Source organism: Furipterus horrens, unplaced genomic scaffold (genome assembly GCF_987537825.1).
Source record: "Furipterus horrens unplaced genomic scaffold, mFurHor1.1.pri manual_scaffold_15, whole genome shotgun sequence".
NCBI lineage: Eukaryota > Metazoa > Chordata > Mammalia > Chiroptera > Furipteridae > Furipterus > Furipterus horrens.
Window position 1 is genome coordinate 9430513 of NW_028327185.1, and position 19185 is coordinate 9449697.

At 52.0% G+C, this 19185-nt stretch overlaps 1 protein-coding gene across 1 annotated transcript in view; it reads right to left on the minus strand.

Annotated features, from left to right (window-relative positions):
• Positions 1–1030: 1030 nt before the first annotated feature.
• The window catches only part of CAPN8 (calpain 8), a 40998-nt gene continuing 22843 nt past the window's right edge, over positions 1031–19185 (minus strand). The window contains exons 10-21 of the mRNA XM_090263336.1: positions 18218–18393; positions 14954–14965; positions 11757–11968; positions 10835–10871; positions 9867–9935; positions 8273–8330; positions 7229–7293; positions 4288–4356; positions 3804–3882; positions 3193–3309; positions 2317–2375; positions 1031–1301 (exon numbers count right to left, since the gene is read on the minus strand). Of these exons, the coding sequence (XP_090119462.1) occupies positions 1278–1301; positions 2317–2375; positions 3193–3309; positions 3804–3882; positions 4288–4356; positions 7229–7293; positions 8273–8330; positions 9867–9935; positions 10835–10871; positions 11757–11968; positions 14954–14965; positions 18218–18393 (977 nt within the window). The 3' untranslated portion in view covers positions 1031–1277. The remainder of the gene's footprint in view (positions 1302–2316; positions 2376–3192; positions 3310–3803; positions 3883–4287; positions 4357–7228; positions 7294–8272; positions 8331–9866; positions 9936–10834; positions 10872–11756; positions 11969–14953; positions 14966–18217; positions 18394–19185) is intronic.

Below are 19185 nucleotides of genomic sequence, written 5' to 3' on the forward strand. Positions count from 1 at the left end.
GGCCTTTGGGAGGTAATTAGGGTTAGGTGAGGTCATGAGGGTGGGGCCCTCATGAATGGGATTAGTGCTCTTATAAGAATCACGAAAAGACCCTGGCCAGTTGGCTCAGTTGGTTGGAGCATCGTCCTTTAACCAAAAGGTCACAGTCTGATTCCTGGTCAGGGCACATACCCAGTTTAATCCCTGGTCCAGGCACGTGCAGAGGCGATCAACTGACGTTTCTCTCTCTGCCTTCCTCTCTCTCTAAAAGCAATGAAAAAAAAAATGTCCTCAGGTGAGAATTTTTTTAAAAAAAGAATCATGAAAGGACTCGCTTCCCTTCTGCTGTCCATGCCAGAATACGACCAACAAGTCAACTGTCTGAGACATAAAAGTGGGTCCCCATGAGAACCCAGACATGCTGGCACCCGACCTTGGACTTCCAGCCTGCAGAACGGTGAGAAATAAATATCTATTGTTTACAAGCCTATGGTCCTTTGTTACAGCAGCCTGAGCTGACTAAGACATTCGTCTTCTGCTGAACTTCATGTCTAAAGTCTGTCTCTGAGAACCAGCTCTGTCCCGACCTACCCATTAGGACACAAGGTGGTGACATCTGTTTTCTTACCGACCAGAAGATCCCTGTGTTCAGCTGTGAGCAAAACTAACCTGAATTGCATTTCCCCTCCAGCTATTTGTCAGGTAAGAATTCCGCTCGGTGAGAATGCTCCTTTAGACTCAGCACACGCTGGTGCCCACGGTACAGCCGCGTCTTTGTCTGACGGTGAGGAAGAAAGGCCCGTCCCCCCAGCGGCCCTCTCTGCCCCCTCCCCAGGAGGGCTGCACCTGGCTCCTTTCTGGAAGGCGGCGGCCCTGAAGCTGCTCCATCCGTCAGAAGCCTCTCCTCCAAGAAATTCCCCCCCGGTTACCATCTTTCAACAGCTTTGAGCCGAGTCATTTCCCAAGAGCATCTTCTTTCCTAAAGTGTGGAAAGCCTGGGGTACCCCCTGGACTGCGCCTCACAAAAAAGACTGAAACCATTTTGGCTCACAACTTCAATGGATTTCTGTCCCTCCAGTGGGCCCTGGTGGCAATTCAAGGCTGCTGAAGGAGACCCCGGGCTCCCCAAATGCTCCGGGGAGACAGGCCAGGATCTCAGGGAACAATGACAGCCAAGGCAGATGTGGATGACTGATGAATGCCAATTGCGGGTAAATGTTCACAAAAGTGGAAAGAAGGGGAGAAAGGGGGCGGCGGGCAGGCCAGCAGGGGGTGTCACCGAAGTCCCAAACCCTGGCTCAGACCAACACACAGCACAGCCACTGCAAAAGAAGGACACCAGGTGAGCTTCTGTCTCCTCCGGGAGCTGGTGTGACTTCACCAGACCTTCTCCTGCCCCCCATGAATGTGAGCTTGTTCCCTCTCTGCCCCCCAGTAGGTGCCTTGCTCGATAAGAGGAAGCCCTTAACTAGGTCACCAACCCCTAAGCCAGAGCACTGTAGAAATGCGACTTAGGAAAAGCTTAGACACAAAGGAACTTCCAAAACTAGGTGTGTGGGTATTCATATGTAAATGAAAAAAATGTACTGCGTACACTCAACAGGTTCAACGCTATTACTGGCATTTATAGGCACCTGCTGATGTGTTTCTAGGAAGGGCTTCCCTGGGTCACTAGGAAGGGGTCAGTGGCACTCGCACTTTAGAGGAGAAAGAGACTGGCTGTGTCCAGACAACTCGGCAGGGCAAGTAATAACCTGGTCCTCCAGTTCCTCCGCCTCGAGAACAGATCAAGGGCACTGCCTCCCTCGGGGCCTGGACCCTCGAGAGAGTCCCTCCCTGTGTCCCCGCATGCGGGAAAGGACTCTGCTGTACGAGGCTGTGGCCCCCACAGGGGAGGGGCCACGGTGCTGTCTCCCTGTCACAGCATGGGACTTGTACACAGGGAGATGTCATTCATGTTGCCTCTTCATTCTATTCTGTGGCAATTTAATTTTTGTTTCCGATGTCTTTCTATACAGCAGTTAAAACATCCGGTCCTAAAGTCACACACTTTGGATTGTACCCACGACCTACACATTCATTCAAATGAACAAGGGCTTGCATCCTTGAAGCGACCTGAAATACAGCTGTGGCTTTATAATAATAATAATAATAATAAATAAAAAGGTTTAAAAGATTGCATGACAGACAAGCACATTCTTCCCCACAGTGCCTGCTATGGAACGTGTGTCTTACCCATGTGGAAATAAGACAGATCAACATGAATAAACACCTGTACTAGCCAAGAAATTTCTAAGTACCATCAGCAAGCAATTCATCAAAACTCAAGTCACTTACTTCGGCCAGAGAGAGCTGCACAATGCCATTTTGGTCCTTGTCCAGAAGCTTGAACAGCTCTAGAACACCAGAAAAGGAATAAACTCGATAGGGATGTTTTTGGATACCCCATCCCCACCTGGTGCCCCCCACCAGCTCCCATGTAACTGCAGGGACCCTGAAAACCTGGACCTCAATCCAGTGCCCAGGGTGGGGGTTTGGAGCATTTGATGTCCCCCTGCCCAGATGGACAGACTTCCAGCTGTAAACAGAGGGCTCCTTTGTCATCTCCACTTTCAGAAGCTCTAGCAACTTGCAACTCTTTCTTTTCTAGAAACTTTCATCCTTTTACAGGGCCAAGTAGGGCAGGGAGTCATGGAACAGATGAGGAATGCCTCACGTGTGGGTAAGGCAGTCCCTTAGCTTCATCTCTGGTTGCCTGAACTTTTCCCGTTAGAACTGACCAACTCCCAGCCTTCCCTGGAAGGAAAACCCTCTCCCTTAATAGGATGGCTTAGCATGAGCCCAAAGCCCATGGGAGGTAGGGGACCCACGTCCCCTCCTTGGGAAGCATCACCTGCTCTCCATATGACCCCTATAGAGGCACAGAAATGAATAGATACTAAAAGCCATTTAAGGACCATGACCTAGACTCATTCACTGTGGCCCAGTGACACCACATAGTAGGTGCGCAATGATCTGGATGGCAGTTCCTTAGGTCTCCAAGAAAAGGCAGCCTCTGACTTTGGACGTGGCCAGCTGGGACCTCCTCAGCCCCTACAGGTTCCATGTCCCCTCACCCAAGGGTGCCACAGTTACCAAGCGTGTCTGTCCCACCTCCTGCCCCTCCCTGTACCTTGGGGAAGTGGGATGGGGGCAGAAGAGAGAGTGACTCACTGAAGAGGGTCTCCAGGCGGATCATACAGGCAACGAAGCCATCGAAGTCGATGCTGAGTTTGCTGCACCCGTACCGCATGGCGATGGTCTGCTGCACCTGGTTGTTGAGCGTGAAACCTGTGGGCAGAAGGACCCGGGTCATAGGCAGCATGGAGGGCTCAGCTCTGCGTCCAGTAGGAGTGCAGGTGCTGGCCTTGCAGTGACCAGGCCTAACTCCGCCTCCTCCGAGAGACACCAGAAGGGTCTGATCATCCAACTGGTCTCCTTCGAGATAATCCTCAAAGGGGTATCCTCTGCCCTGGTCCCAGATTAGGCCCGTAGCTCCAACACCAACCAGCTAGGTATCACTTTCGTCACAGCCCCACCCTCTGTGATGGCCGTCACCTTCTCAGCAACAGTCAAAGTCCATGGAAGACGTCTGAAGTGTTTCACCAGACCGACCGCAGCAATATCCCCTCCTCCCTCAACAGGGAAGTTGCTCAACAAATCTGTTGTCCCACTGATGTCCAACATAAGGTAACTCCCACCAACGATCGCTAGCCTTTGTCACAAAAATAACCAAAATGGGCATATCCAAGTCCCAAGACCTGGTCTACAGGAGGTGTCCTCACCTGCCTTCTTGAGAGCTGTCCTCATCTCGTGGGCATCAATGGTCCCAGAGTGGTTATAATCGGCTTCCAGATAGATCTCCTAGAGCAGGAGAAAAATTCCAGGCAGAAAACAGCTGTTCATGGCTCCTGCCAGAACTATCTCCCTCCTCCCCACCACTGCCTCAAGAGGAGACCTCATTGACACCTCCAAGAATTTTTCAGAACGAAGGTAAGAGCTTGGGCTGAGGGCCAGTGCTCACCCCCTGGCCCCCGAATGCTGGGGGTCTCAATAAAGGCTTTGGCTCAAGCATCTCTCATTGCTTTTTTAGTGCTTCCTGAACAACATGGCCAGGTTCTGTATTGCTTTTGACCCCGATTGAGGAGCCAGTCAGAATAGGGCGTGAAAGAGACTAGGAGTGAGTGTCAGGGAGGGTGAGGGGCTAGAAACAGAACAGGGGAGAGAGCACAGAGCCCAGAGGATGCCCAATGGAGAAGGAAGAATTACCAGATATTTCTGAATCTTCAACCACAGCGTCTTGAATTCCATGTATTCCAAGGTGCCCGTCCCGTTGCTCTAAACGTGTTAAAGGCCAACATGACCAAGCCCAAATTCTACATGCCTTATGGATTTCTTTCTTTTGTGATCTCTTACAATGAGTGTCTTAAGGCCTAAGGGAGCACCCTCATTTCTACAGTAAGCAGGTCCCTGGGGGCCATGGTGGGGAAGGTTGGTGGGAAACAAATTCAAGTAGAGATTAAAGAGTCCAACAATCACTAAGGCCCTCCTCTGAGGTTAGCCAACTGCTCTCCCCCCCACCCCCAGCAGTATCATTCATTAGCATCTAACACCTTAGTCATCCTGGGTTATTGAGTGGGTTGAGCTTCCAGGTTTCAATTTATGTGATTGATCATTAAAATAATGAGTTGATTAGAATGTCAAAATGTTCTCGGAAGAGTCACCAGGAACACAGGGTGGGCGGGGGACCGCTCAGCTACGACATCCCCCGTGTGCTTGTCTGCACGACTCAAAGGGAGTTCCAAGCTTAATCTTGTGCACACAGATTCCTGGGGCACAGGGCTCATGAGCCACTACTCAGCCAAAACAGGGGGACAGCTCTGTGAAATTCTCTGTGGCCAACAAGATACATCTTTATTGAGCCCCAGGCTGGACAATGGGGATTTGGTTTTGAACTGTCTCTATCCATGGAGTTAAGTCTCACTGAAACTCGACCCTTTTCTCAGTATTTGCAAGTCATCGGCGAACCCCAACATGTCACAGTACAGAAGTTAAAATTCTAAAGCAGACAATCCCTCTCACCTCCTTCAACTAGCCAGACAAAAAGTCATGTTCACACCCAAGAGTGTCAACCTCACCCTTAAGAAAGTCTATGTTCTTGTCCCTCTGATGCACCTGAGTGTTGAAAGCATCACTAATCGCTCCACCAGTCCATCCAGAAGAGCGGTGTGCAAGGGCGCTATTGCTCTGGGCCTAGGCACTTGACACCCTTCTCATCCATCCTCAGAGCGGTCACGGGAGCTACAAATTGTTATCCCATTTCCCAGAAGAAGAAACTGAGATTTAGAGCATTTAGCAAGTTCTCTAAATTTATACACCTAGTAAGTAGTGGAGCCAGAATTTGGACTCCTGTTCTATAGCCCTTGTCCTGGGGTACCCATGGTCCTCAACTCCAAAAGGAATTACCTGCAAGACCCAGGCCTCTTGTAGGCCTATTGAGTCAGCATCTCCAGGAGTAAGACCCAGCTACCTGTACTTTTAAAATCCCATGGGCGATGAGTTACTGACACATGCTTGAAATGTCATGTGAAGTGAAAGAATCCAGCCACCAAGGACCACGTGTCATATGATTCCACATCTATGAAATGTCCAGAATAGGCAGACCTACAGAGGAGCGGTTGAGGGGAAATGAGGAGTGACTACTAACATGGGCCCAGGGTTTCTTTGGAAGGTGATGAAAATGTTTTACAATGGGGCAGTAAGCCCTGGCTGAGTCGCTCAGTTGGTTAGAGTGCCGTTCCTATACGCCAAGGTTGCAGCTTTCATTCCTGGCGAAGGCACGTACAAGAATCAACCAACAAATGCATAAATAAGTGGAACAACAAATCAATGTTTCTCTCTCCACCCCGCTTCCTCTCTCTCTAAAAATCAATCAATAAAAAATATTTTTAATCGGTAGTGATGTTTGCAAACTCTGTCAATATACTAAAACCCACTGAATTGGGCCCTTTGAATGGGCACATCATATGTCCCGTGAATTATACCTCAATAACATTGTTATTTTTACAAAAGGCTCCCGGGGCATTCTGCTGCCCACCCTGGTTCAGAACCACATCCCCCACCATCCAAACTGTGGTGTGGACCCTCCTGAAGAATGACAGAGTCCTCAGTCCTCTGGAGCCACGAGCGGTGCCAATACCACTGGGGGCAATGCGTGGGGACCACAAGGCCACTCTCAGATCTAACTGGAAGGTTGAGAAGAATGATTCCATGAAGGGATTGTTCACAGCAAAGAGGATCGACACAGGACAGTTCTCTGTGGCCCACAAATTCAATAGTTTACCACACAGGCCGAACAGGGCAGAGAGCTGAGGGGCCCCTGCACTGGGGCCAGGAGATCAGCACCATCACCCCGTGGCCGGTCACCCAGTGGAGCCTGGCACACCCACGCTGGCTATCCAGGGCTCTCTGCGTGACCCCACGCGAATATATATCATCCTTTCTCCTGGAAGGTCATTACATTGCATCACGATTGAGTCCCTAAGAATTAAGGGGAACCCTCCAACGCTCCAGTTTTTAAAGACACCATCTTCACCATCAGCCCCACGGAGCACGCACTGTGGACCTACACTAGGCAGAGTGTTGAGGGAGGGCCGCTGGACCCTTCTCTCTCTGCGCCTCCACTTAAGCTGGCCCTTCCCCCTAGAAAACTCTTAACGTGTCCTTCAGGATGGAGTGAGGGTTAAACTGGGTCAGAGAGAAAAAAAGGTTTTATCTCATGTGATAGTTCTGAACTATTGGTCGTGGCTGTCAGAGGGCTGCGTTAAGGCTTGGCAGCAAAGACCAGCTAGGGATGGGAGCCGGGGCGGGGAGAGGGGGGAGGAGGGCGGCAGGAGAGTCGGGAAGGAGCAACGCTGTGAAGCACCAGGAGGCCAGGCACAAATGCCCCATAGTCGCTAAATTAAAGGAACCTAAATGCCGTGCACCTCAGTTTCTTCACCTGTAAAGCGGCGATCACTTCAAGCCTATTGAGGAGCAAACATGAGATGACATTTTTCTTTAAAGCTCAAGCAGGACACTGGCATCCGTTCAGTATGGGCTGGTTTCCTTCTCCGTCCTTCTTTTCCTACCCTTCCCCCTCCTCGCTGGGCAAGGCTGAGGATTCATGCAAAACAGGGCACAATGAAAAACCAGTGCCGTGGAAGGATACATCCATCAAGCTGACCATCTCCCAGCAAGTGCTGATGTTGAATCCATCGAACTTTATGTCTGTCCCTAAAAATTCAAATGGGAAAGGGTATGGGGATCAGGATCGTTGGAAGCTGAGGGAAATAATGGACACAGCCGGAGGCCGCCAAAGACTCCAGCCAGAGAATGGAACCGAACGTGGTCTCTGCAGAAAGCGACGAGGTGGTGGAGGCTGCTCAGCAGAGGCCCCCGGTTGTCCTGGTATCTGGGAGGTGGCACAGGTGGGACCACTGTCAGGGTTCAGTGTCTGAACCTCAGCTTCGCCACTCACAAGCCATGGGGCTTCAGCCAGCTAATCTCCTCCATCAGGTGGGAATAAGAATCCCCCAAAGACTGGCCGGGGTTTAAATGAGATAGTATTAGCACAGAGCTTAGGTTGGGGTTAGTTCTTAATAAACTAAAACAGCTCACTTTTTATTGGCTAGGTATTGTCCTGAGCACTGTACAGCTACTCCTGACAATAACCCCATGGGGTACATATTTTCATTGTCCCCATTAGAAAGATAAGGAAACTGAGAGGTTACATCGCTCAAGAGCTCACGGCCAGTAGGGGGCAGAGCAGAGATGGAAACGCAGACCATGTGGCCCCACAGTCAGATGCGGAGCTGAGTTTTTAACCAGGACACACAGCCTCTCAGGCAGCAGCTGGCAGCCCTCCTGGCTACACCGCAGGCTTCTCCCTGGAGCTGCGGCCATGCCTGGCCTCCGCCCTCACCTTGCTCACACCTGGGAGCCAAGGCAACAAGGTACCAAAGACGCAGAGGCCCTCTCCTCTCCAGCACCAACCCTGCCCCCACCCCACCTCTCCAGCACACCTCCCACCCACTCCTACCTGCTGGGCCTCTCTCAGCCCAGAGGAAACCAGGACGCCCGGGGTCAGGGGCCAAAAGCCCCTTCTTCCCATCTGCTGTGTTCCTGGCCCAGTACCTACCCCTTACCTTCACCCCCAACCCAGTATTTCTTAGGCTCCCACGGAATTTCTGAAAAGCTCCAAGAGAGAACTTACGTTTGGAGAACACCTCATTCAAAGCGGCCTTGAGTCCTCTGGCACCGATCTCAGAATCCTAGAGAGGGGAACACAGGTGCACGTCACGTGAGGCCCTGAGAAGACCTCCAAGCTGTTGAATGAATGTGGTCAGACAGCCGGCCCACAGACCCTGTGGTTTCAAAAGGCTGGACCTCCTTCACAACTCCAGTGCTAATCCTCTGGGGTTCCCACAGCCTGGGGCGACATGTGCATTAATGATGTGAGCGTGGTACACCCTCAGCAGAAGGCTGCCACACAGGGGCTGGCTGGCTGCCTTCCTCGGGGACTGATGGGCCATGCCCCCAATGTGAAATATCCTCAGATTTTCAAAACAACTCTGCATCCACTTGAGAGTTAAAGAAGCTGTGATTTTGCAAACTACTAAACACCATATACATACATGATATCACCTGCTATTTCCATGGGATATAAGTGCTGGGGGTTCACAGCTACCATGTGGCAGAATTGGGATCCAAAGCCTAAGACTGTCTCACCCCAAAGCACCCACGTTTCCCACTGCAGCTACAGGAGCTGCCCTTCCACGTGGCCGCTCATCTCACACCAAGAGTGGGGATTTAGGGGCTAAGGTTTCCCATGAGCATTTGGGATAAACACTGAGCCAGAGGGAAGATTGTCCCTTATCTCTCAGGTGGAGGACAGACATCAGGCAGGATACCAAATGAGGCACAGAGAAGGGGCGCTGGGCTGAGCTCTGGGCTCCAATCCTGACTCTGCCCCTTCCTTGCCAGGTGACCTTAGCCAAGTCACTTCCCCTGGCGAAGTGTGGCTCTATCATTCGTCCCACCATCTCCACCAGCTGGGCCTGGCGATTCTATCAAGAAAAGGTGAGATATGAGCTGCACAGGGCATCATCTGCTGTGCAGTCAGCTGGTCTCATTCAGGTACAGGACCCCCAGCAATGAGAACAAAGGACCCTCTAAAAGTATCCAGGATGAGACTATCGCCCCCATTCGCTGGCCAGAAAAGAAATGGAGTGTTAAGAGTCTATGCTCAGACCTTGGCCTGTCCCTCACGAGGCCTGTACCCCAGCCAGCTCCTTAACCTCTCTGTGCCTGTCCCTTCAGCAGAGCAGGGACAGTGAACCACACTGCCCTGTGCTTCAGAGAGAAAAGATAAGGTACGTGAAGCATTAGCATACAAATATGGGCTTTTATATATTTTTTGTTTTTGTTCTTGATGTTCTTAATAAAATGTGCCCCCTTGGCAGCTAAAGCAACAATGTTTTGTTAATAAAAGGACTGGGTTGAGGCTCCATCTAAAACATAAATCGACTCATTTTTGCAAGGGCCCTTTAACGGCTATGCAAAGGAACTGCGTTCCCAGGTTTTAGTTTTCAGCAAAGCATTCTGACGTGGTTTCTTCTATTCCATTCTTAAGTCTATAATGTGGCCCTGAGCTTCCCTGGAGGGTGGAGAGCAATATTTCCCTTTCTGTTATGGACTGAATGTTTGTGTCCCTCAAAATCCAAAGTGGACACCTACCCCTGAGTCTCTGGGAGTAAAAGGGCATTTTCCTGTTTGTCACCAGGCAGCTGTATCTGCCCTGCACTCACCTTCCCTGCCAGCTTCTCAAACAGGCCGTGGATCTGGCTGTCGTCTTGATCCCCCTCACTGGGGTGTGGCTAAGAGGCAGGACAGAAAAAGAGGCAGGGCAGTTGCAAAGTTAATGTGGGAATCGTGTTTGGTTTGGCTCAGGCCTCCGTGGAAACAGGGGCTTATGAACTGGATATATGCTAAATAATACAATACGTCTGCCCCACCACCCATCCTGCCAATGACTCTGCAGCTATGGGGTGACCCCGTGGCCTCTGCAGAGACACCCCAATCTGTGTGGGTAGACAGAATGGAGTGGGGAAAGCTGGGCCTGTGCCCCATCCCTGACCAGTGCCCCGTGTGGCCTCACAATACTGCCTTCATGGGGCAGCCACATGCTACCTCTATGCACAGAATCCAAGGAAAAGGACAGCAAATGGAGAGCACGAGGGGTACAGGGAATGAGGTGGGTGAACCTATACTCAGACCCTGTGCATTGTTCCCCCAAAGCCTGCTTGAGACACCACCTCCAGGGAGCCTTCCCAGACTAGGTTCTCACTCTCGCACCCTTAAGACTGCACACACACAGGTTTAGATCCACTTCTGCACAAGCACCCCATCACCTTTTTCATATGCTTCCATTGCTTGTCCCCTGAAAGAGTAAGAGCAGGGAACTGGACCTTTTTCACCCCTTGCCTTCTGTGTCCTGCATGAACTACTCAAGCACACTGGGGTGCTCTAGCAGAGGGTCCAGCTGACTGGATGGAGGGCCGTTAAGATCCTCCAGTTCAGGGGGTAGGAATGTGCCCCAGTGCTGCTTCTATCTCATCTTTATCGAGAAGAGCCAGGGCCTAGAAAAGCTGGAGGCCCTGATGAATAAAATGTCCTTAATGTAATAAAGGGCCATCCTTGATATATAAAGAGCTCCCGTGAATCGACAGGAAGCCCCAGATGACTGTGAGGCCAGAGTCAGAGCGGGGTTGCATACCTCATGTGGGTTTCCAGCTACCACGTCCCCAATTTCCCTGAAATGTAAAGAAAGGGATAAAGCAAACGCAAACAAGGAAAAGGACAGCTAAGGGCTCGGTCCTTTTAGGAGGTCTTGGGCCCTTCTAAGGGACTGGCTTCCCACCCAAGACCTTCATTACTCACCAGACTTCATACACCAAATATTTAACCAGGATCCCTCCCCACCCCACCCTGAGTTGTTGGGGTTTTTGTTAGTTTCTTTGTTTTTACCAGAGATAAGAGCCGCTAAGTTCAGTTGGCCCTTGATGGAATCTAGAATGTTTGTCTTGGTGGACCACTCTTCTGGACAATTCTCTCCCTCTTAGGCCCCGCTTACTACTGTTCTCCTCTCGTGAGAACCCAGCTCTGTGAATCACTGCTGAATGGCCTCCAGGGAATGAGCCAGCAAGCTCATGTGTGCTTGCATCCATGTACCCAGAATGTTGTGTAGTGTCTGTGTTTTGGTGTGAGTTTGTGTGTGGTGTGTGTGAATGCATGGTGTGGGTGGGTGGTGTGTGTACATGCATATATGTATGTGTATGTGTATGGTCTGTGCATGGTATGATGTACGTGTGTGTATGTGAGGGCAAGAGGCAGCGCTCTCTAAATCCTACTCTATGGGCCTCACATGCCCACCCTGCTTGGAGGAAAACCTCTAACCAGGCTGTTCCCGGTGTCTCTTCTCTCTAGCCTGGATGTTTTTTTAAAGAAAATTCCCCAGTGTTCTATAGACCAAAGTAGAGCAGCAGAAGGGGGACACCCACTGGTTTTTACACATTTCTTCTGGGAAGCCTCAGTGGGGAGCCAAGGGTAGGTGGGTCACACACAGCGACAGGGCTCCGCCCCTCAGCCGGCCCAGGCACCCACACCACCCCCACCACCTCGGAGGAAAGGACACGCACAGGGCCCCGGCCTTCTTCTCCGAGAACACCCTCAGGCAGAAGTCACCGTCCTGGAAGGGCTCGAAGGTGGACGGTACCACCAGGTACTCCCCCGGGGGGAGCCGGGCCCGGGCGGAGACCTCCCGCAGGTTGACGTAGGTGCTGGAACGGGCTGAGGGCTGGTGGCCCAGGAAGAAGTGCTGGCCCAGGTGCACATCCGTGTGACTCTCCAGCTGCAGAGAGAGCAAGTCAATGTCACTTCCCCTGAACCCTGGAAGACCGGGGCCGAAAAGCTCCATTTTATTTTTCTGACTTTGGGATGGGTGATTTTTAACCCTAAGCTAAGAATCTAGAGGCCTTGGATTCTGTTGTGAGCTCACCGGGTGTTGACCAATTGTATTTAGAGCACCTTCTGGGTGCCAGACCCTGTTTCAGTCACTGGCCTTGACTGTGTTACCTTGGCCAGACCCTTAGCCCTCTTCCTGGTTCAATGAAGAGCCCAACGGCAGGGTCTCCAGTGTGTGCTCAGCTTCTCTCTGGGTATTTGTCTTCACGAATCGCCCACTCACTGAATCCAGCACCCTTACTCTGTGGCTGTGCCTGGGGTGTGGCATCGAGCACCCCAGTACAGGCCTGTGGCTGGAAAAGCGAGTTGAATTCCTGGTCTTTGAGCGAAAGCAGCCAGAAGGGTTTGCCCACGTGGGAAATGGCTGTGCAAGGTGACCAGGGTGGGCAGGCCGGAGGGCAAGGGGGCGGGCCTGGGCAGGCACTGCCAGGCCCCCAGCCCTGGGGAGAGAAGATGCTCCCTGTGACCCATCTGTTTGCTGGAGCCAGGGGGAGGCTGCCAGTATATGACACGGGCTAATTAGTGACTGCAGACGCGTCGAACACCCAGGTGTGGGTGTTGTTATTGCTGTAATTAAGCCTCCCTCGGCACTGTATCTTTATGACCCATCTTCATCAAGATGCGGGTGGCAGAGGGCAGGTGCTAAGAAGCTGCAAGGGCTGTGCCATCTGCGTGATGGTGTCCATTCATAATCACCAGACCCTCTTTGGGTCACTGGCTGCTAAGCAGGGGAGAAAGCAGAGCCGCCTGCTCCCTCTGTCCCGGTTGGGACTCCACGGGGGTCCCCAGCCAGCCCCCGCTGACCTGGGCACAAGGGCAGCCACAGCTCTGGGGATTCCACTGAAATTGTTTACACTCGGCAGGTGAATGGTAGGGTGGCCAGCAAGGCCATGGCCAAGGTCTAAGTGCCACCAAGCTGAATGATATTCTTGCCATCCCTGAGAAGAGCAAGGGGAGGAAATGGGGGACTAGCAAGAAGAAGCCACAGGGAGTGGAAGTGAGGAAGCAAACTCTACTGGGGTCGGGCTGGGAGAGGGGCACACCGAATTCTAGTGAGACCCAGACACAGGACAAACTAGAGAAGCCCCCTTCAGGAGGCCCGAGCGGAAACTGGGGGCACAGACGTGGGAGCTGGGTCCCCCCTGGCCCCCACATCCTCCCTTGGCATGGCTGTGCTAGGGGTGACCGGATGGGGTCAAGCAGGGTTAACTGAGGGTGGGCCCAGGGTCAGCCTGAGCCTCCCCAGGGGCTTGTTGGGAATGTGGCTTCCCAGGCCCACCGTGGAGCTGCAGAATCAGGGACGCTGGGATGGGGCCCAGCAGCTGGGCTTTAATGAGCTCCCCAGAGGAGTCGGAAGCTGTGGTTGGAGAACTGTCAACCCAAGACCCCAGCACTTGGCGAGCACAGGTTCCACAGTGACGCGCTGAGGCTACTGGGAGGTGCTGCTGGGAGTTTGCTGTGAGAGCATATGACCTCTGTCACACAAATGGGACATTTCTGACGGAAGCCACCATCGTCCAGACTCCACTCAGGTTTGGACTTAATTATGTTCCAGCAGAGAAGAGATGTGTGTGGGGGTGCTTTGCACATTACCTGCATAATCAATAGCACGCATTCCTGAGCCGAGGGGCAGGTAGACCAGTAGTCTGCTGCCTTGGCACAAGTCACGGGCTGAAGCATAGGAATTTGGGCCTCATTGCTACACGCTGAGTTTGGACACCCAGGGGAGCAGAGATGAGACAGCAGCAGGGCAAATACACCTCTGCCTGCTTAGTGCACCTGTGCCCAGCTGGGGGATCCCCGGCAGGACAGTGGTTCTTAATCGCGGTCACACGTCAGAATCACCCCAGAGATTCTGATAGTAAGTCCTCCCTTAATGTCATTGACAGGTCCTTAGAAATGGGAACGTGAAGCAAAATTACACACAACAGAACCAACTTTACTATAGACTCATTGACAGAAACAAGAGTGAAGTTCCTAGGGGATGTTTCTAGTCACAAAAAACATCACCAAACTTCTAAATGAAGACCCAAATCCCTACCGATATTAAATATTGAAGTAAGTATGAGCTATACATTCAAGAAAGAGGAATCAAAACAAGTAAGATTATTATTTTCCACTCTGCTTATTCCAGTTCAGGGTCTCTGGTGGCTGGAGCCTCCCTGGGAAGTGCAGGGTGCCATGCGGGACACCGGGGGAGCACTCATATCCACACCCACACTCGCTCACACTGGGGCCACTTTTAAAGCTCCCAGGTGTCTCCAGCCCACAGCCCCGGAGAGGCTCAATGGACCGGGACACCTTGGGGCTGAGGCTGTGCTGCCTGCCCTCGAGCTCTTGACTCCTCCCCAGGAGAGCTGCCTGGGGTTCCCCCTTCCTCTGGACAAGGCAGACGGGAGAGCTGGGTGACGCCTGGGATGGCGGCAGGAAACCACAGATGTGAGTATGACAATGATGATTGATGATACATCTCCCTAACCCAGTTATAAATCACCGAGGAGGCTCAGGAAAAGCCGGGAGCCAGAAAGATCAAGTGGGAGCTTCCTTTTCTTATCGGCGATCGGGGCATTTATTCTGATGGCTAGATAAAGAGGATCCTGAGCTGTGGTCTAATCATCTTGTCCAGATCAGGCCACCAGGCACACAGCGGGCAAAGGTCGCCGCTGTCCCTTCCATGGGGGCCCGGCAGGTGGCACTCACGACTGTGTTACTGGCTCTCAGGGTTACCAGCTCACCGGGATGTGTGGGAGGCAGCGTATTTGTGGGAGAAGCGGCTGCCATCAGAGGAAGAACATGCTGCTCTGTGCCCATCACGAAGACAGCCACACTACGTCTTACCCAAGGGAGGACATCTCTGTCGGCTCTCACGTACCTCTCTGGGGACCTGCAGGGCAGGGGAAAACAGCAGGTCACTTGAGAGTACTGAGGTCCTCCCCCTCTGTGCCTCGGCGTCCCCCCCCACATCTTGCAGACAGACGGCATGACCCTGGCGTCCCCTGGGGAGGAGATTCATGCTGAAGTGAGACACTAGTCAGCATTTCTGAAACTGGAATGTCCCTGATGAAGTTCAAGGCCATCTGCAGACTACAGAGCCCTAGAAATCTGAAAGAAAAAAAAAAAGGTTCTACTTTTTTACTTTATTTTGCAGCTGTGTGAGCCACCAGGATCCCAAATTCTTCAAGAGCAATAACCGTGGGGGTTGAATAGAGCGCTCGTCTTCTTACGGACCTACGGACCTGACCTCCTTCCTGACCAAGGGGCTCTCAGCCCACCTGAGCCACAATTCACCCTGCTCTTGGCTACAGTGACTGCTTCCAGAGCAGGCACGTGACCGAGGTGACGCCATCAGAGACTTCTCTAGGCTTTGGGAATTGGAACGAAGGGCAGGGCCCCTCCTTTTATGCTGCGCTGTTCCATGCACTGTGAGGGAAGCTAGACCAGGATGATGCACTGACCGCAGAGAGACGTGCACAGAAGGGGACCTGAGAGCATGCAAGTCCCTGGTCCCAAGCATCCTGCCCTTCCCGGCTTCAGTGACGTGAGCTGGTGAATTCCTTTTTCACGAGTCTAGGTGGAGTCGGGCTCCCTTACCTACACCTAGAAATGCTGACTCCAGAGGAGACCAGCTCCCGGGTGTGGAGTGGGCCCTCGTGCCCAGGGTAGAGAACAGGGTTCAAGCCCCTCTGACCCTCTCTCCCTTCGTCCCTACCTCACAGGCCCTTTGACCAGAAAACCAGGAAAGGAGTGGCTTGGTGCTTAGGTCCCTGGGCAACTGCCAGAACTCCAGGGGTGGGGGGGATTAGGGCGAATTCGCATCAGATGGTCCCCTCACACTGGAGCCTTCATTTGTAATTGTCAGCGGAGGCAGAAAAGGCCAGCGTCACCGTGGCTCCTTTAGCTTTGAGTTAAAATCAGAATCAGCCACGCAGAGGTCCTCACAGTGTCTGCCTCCCCCTCCCTGCCTAAGAGCCGTCACCCCTGGCGGGGCCTCTCCCAGCGCCCTCGCTGCCTTCCCTTCAACACTCCCCCTGCCCCCCAAAGTCTCCAGGAACTGAGCCGGCTGGCCTTCGCCCTTGCCCTCGGATGGATGGAAACAGTCACCCATGAAATGCAGGATCCTGCATGCAAATGACAGGCCTGCCTGGCACGAGCCTGGTGTCAGCACAGGACTGACGATAACAGAGGAGAGGGAGGGAGTCAGACCAGCAGCACTTCCTGGCGGCTTCTCACCTACTGTCAAACCAGACAGGTAAAGCCAGAGGACACTGTTACAGGGATCCAGAATAGTGCCCCCTGCAATCCACACCCTCCTTCTTCTCTGCAACCCCAGGTACCCCTACAACCTTGGATATGTCCTACAACCCCAGGTACTCCCTATAACCTTATACGCACCCCTTTTGTTCACAGAAATCAGGCTCTAAATTTATGTTTCCGGCCACAAGAATAAGGTCCACAGATCACATTACATGGGGTCATTTTATAAGCAACTATAATTTGATGCTGTGTACAGGTATTATTTATAAGAGCAAATACCACACCAACAAAGCTACGCCAGGATGTCTGCTCGTGTCCCTGTGGAAGAATGCTTTGCTCTGAAGTCAGGGCCAGTGCAAGAAAAACTGGTGGCCACAGTCCCTGAGGAGCTCGCCCTTCCACCAGGCCCACCTACTACCTGTTCTCCAAGGCCATCCCTTACTTTTCAGCTGTCAGAAAGCGCACAGTGCCCCCGTCTGTCTGGAATGCTCTCCCTTCTCCACCTCTACCATCCAGCTCATCTTTTCAAGCCCTGAGCAAGTGTCCTCCTCTGTGAAGCTGTCCCTCTCTGGGTACACTTCTGCCTGTCATGTTGGTCCCCAGTATAGCCATCTGAGCTGCCCTATAGTGGTTAATTGTGCATCTAGATCATGAGCACCTTGGTAGCAGTAACCATGAGCTACTCCTCCAAATCCCAGCTCTCTGCACAGCAGCCGGCACATAGTAGATGCTCACTAAAGCATGCTGGTGTGATAGGCCCATAGTAACTGCCTTCCAGGTTTCTCTCCCTAGAAGCAAAGACTCTGGCTTGATGTTATTTACATTCTAGGTGAAGATGGAAGGGCTAAGCTGGTGGAGAATTGAGGTTATGTATTTGAAATTATTTCCTCCTGCCTTCAAGCAGCAAGTATTTTCCAACATGAAATGTACACACATACACACACCCTAAACTCTAAAGCCCTAAGCTCTGAAATAAGAGGAAAAAACTGGCCAGACATGATATGAGCTTGGCAACTGCCCTTTTCCCTACTGGTTTCTCATTACAACACTTCCTTTTCTACAAATTATTGCAGTAATTTATACTGAGAAGTTGGGCCTCCAGCCAGCTCAGGGTCTTCCTGATTAGAATTGAATTTTCCCAAGAAATTCATTTTTACTAAAATTGTATTAAAACAACCACCGTGAATCCCTCCAGAACTTGTGATAAGGAGTCTCTGCCTGTATAAAACAGTGCATTCTAATGTGTTCCCGCCTGGACTCGTCAAGAGCCAAAGGTCGTGCTGTGATGTGTCTGTGAGGCTGTGAACTCCAGACAGGTGGTTCCTGCAGCCAAAGACCGGGGTCGGCTGCTGTCCCCAGGCCAGAGACACCAGGACCAAAAATGGCCAAGGACGTGGCTTCTCTCCCTGCAGCCTATATGCCCTGAGTGTTCCAACAAGTGTCTCAAGGTTGTCCAGGGAGGAAGGGGTGTCTGTCCTTGACCCCTGTGTCCAGCCTCCCTTCCCCCCATTCTGTGATGTCTCCCAGATTCTTTGTGTCACATCAAATGCCTTGTGCCCCGTGTTCTTGCCTCCTGTCCCCTGAGAAACCTATCCTTGGAAAGAAGCTAATATGCACATTGACATTGAGCCCTCAATGATGGGTGAAGTTTAATGAATTACATGTCTCCATGCTAACAGCAGAGATTAAGCCGTAGGAATGAACCTCTAACTGTGGACTGCAGGCCTCAGTAAGGCCACTGCAAGAGGCATTTCGGTGAGCAAGGAGAATGCTGGATTAGAAATATTCAAGCAACAGGAAAGATGGGCTCCAATTACCGGCCAAAATACTCCGACCCAAAGCATCAGTGCAGCAAAGTCTGATGACCCCAGCTCGGGAGTACCTTGTAGACCGCATAGCCGATGCTCAGCAGGCCCTGGCCGATCCTCTTCCGTCGCCTGTGGTTCTTCTGCATCAGACCCAGAAGCACCGTACAGCAGGGCTCACCCGTGCCTCCCTCCTGGTGGTCATCCACCTCATCCAAGCGGATTTTGAACTGGGGATTGGTCCAGTAAGTGGCTGGAAGTCACCAGGAGGTGGTGGTTCCCACCATGGGGAGCAAGGAGACAGAAAGAATAAAATGAAAGGAAAGAACTTTGATCATGCCAAGGAAAGCGTAATTCTGGCCCAACTCTACCTGGTAAGCAGCCTCAGCAAGTTTCCTTTACAAGGTGGCGAGGTATTTTCTCCTAACCCCCTACCCTACCCACTTACCCACCAACACGTCCCATAGCTTCTAAAGCTTAGCATGCATCCATTTAACCAGCTAGGAGCCCGGGGACACCTGACTGGGGATATTCAAGGTCTCCCACAGTCCCAGGCTACACTGGGCAACCCCCTCCCCCAGAAGTAACTTCCAGATCTTTCTGGAGAAATCATGCACATCTCCTTGGCCTCATCTCCTGGTCTGTGAAGACAGACCCCACCTTCTAGCGGAAGGGAGACCTCTAGGTAAACAATCTGTCCCAGGGACGAGGAGGACCCTGAGGACAGGCTATGAAGACAACCACTCTTGGCCCCTGGAAACTGCCACCCAACAGCCACCTGTCCTCTCTTGGACAGGCCCCAGCCTCACGTCACAGCCCGAAGCTGTCCTAATTGCTGACTCTCTGTCCACTGGCCCAGGGACCTCCCTTGATTGCTTCAGTGTTGTGGCCCAGTGACAAGACACTCTGCCTCCAGAGGAAGTCACTTAATAATGCATGAGAGAGAGTAATTGGCAATTAAGAAGCATGCCTGTCATACTACCTATGGATATTTTAAAAGACTGCTGTTTCCAATAGGATTTTGTAAAATAATCTCTCAACATAG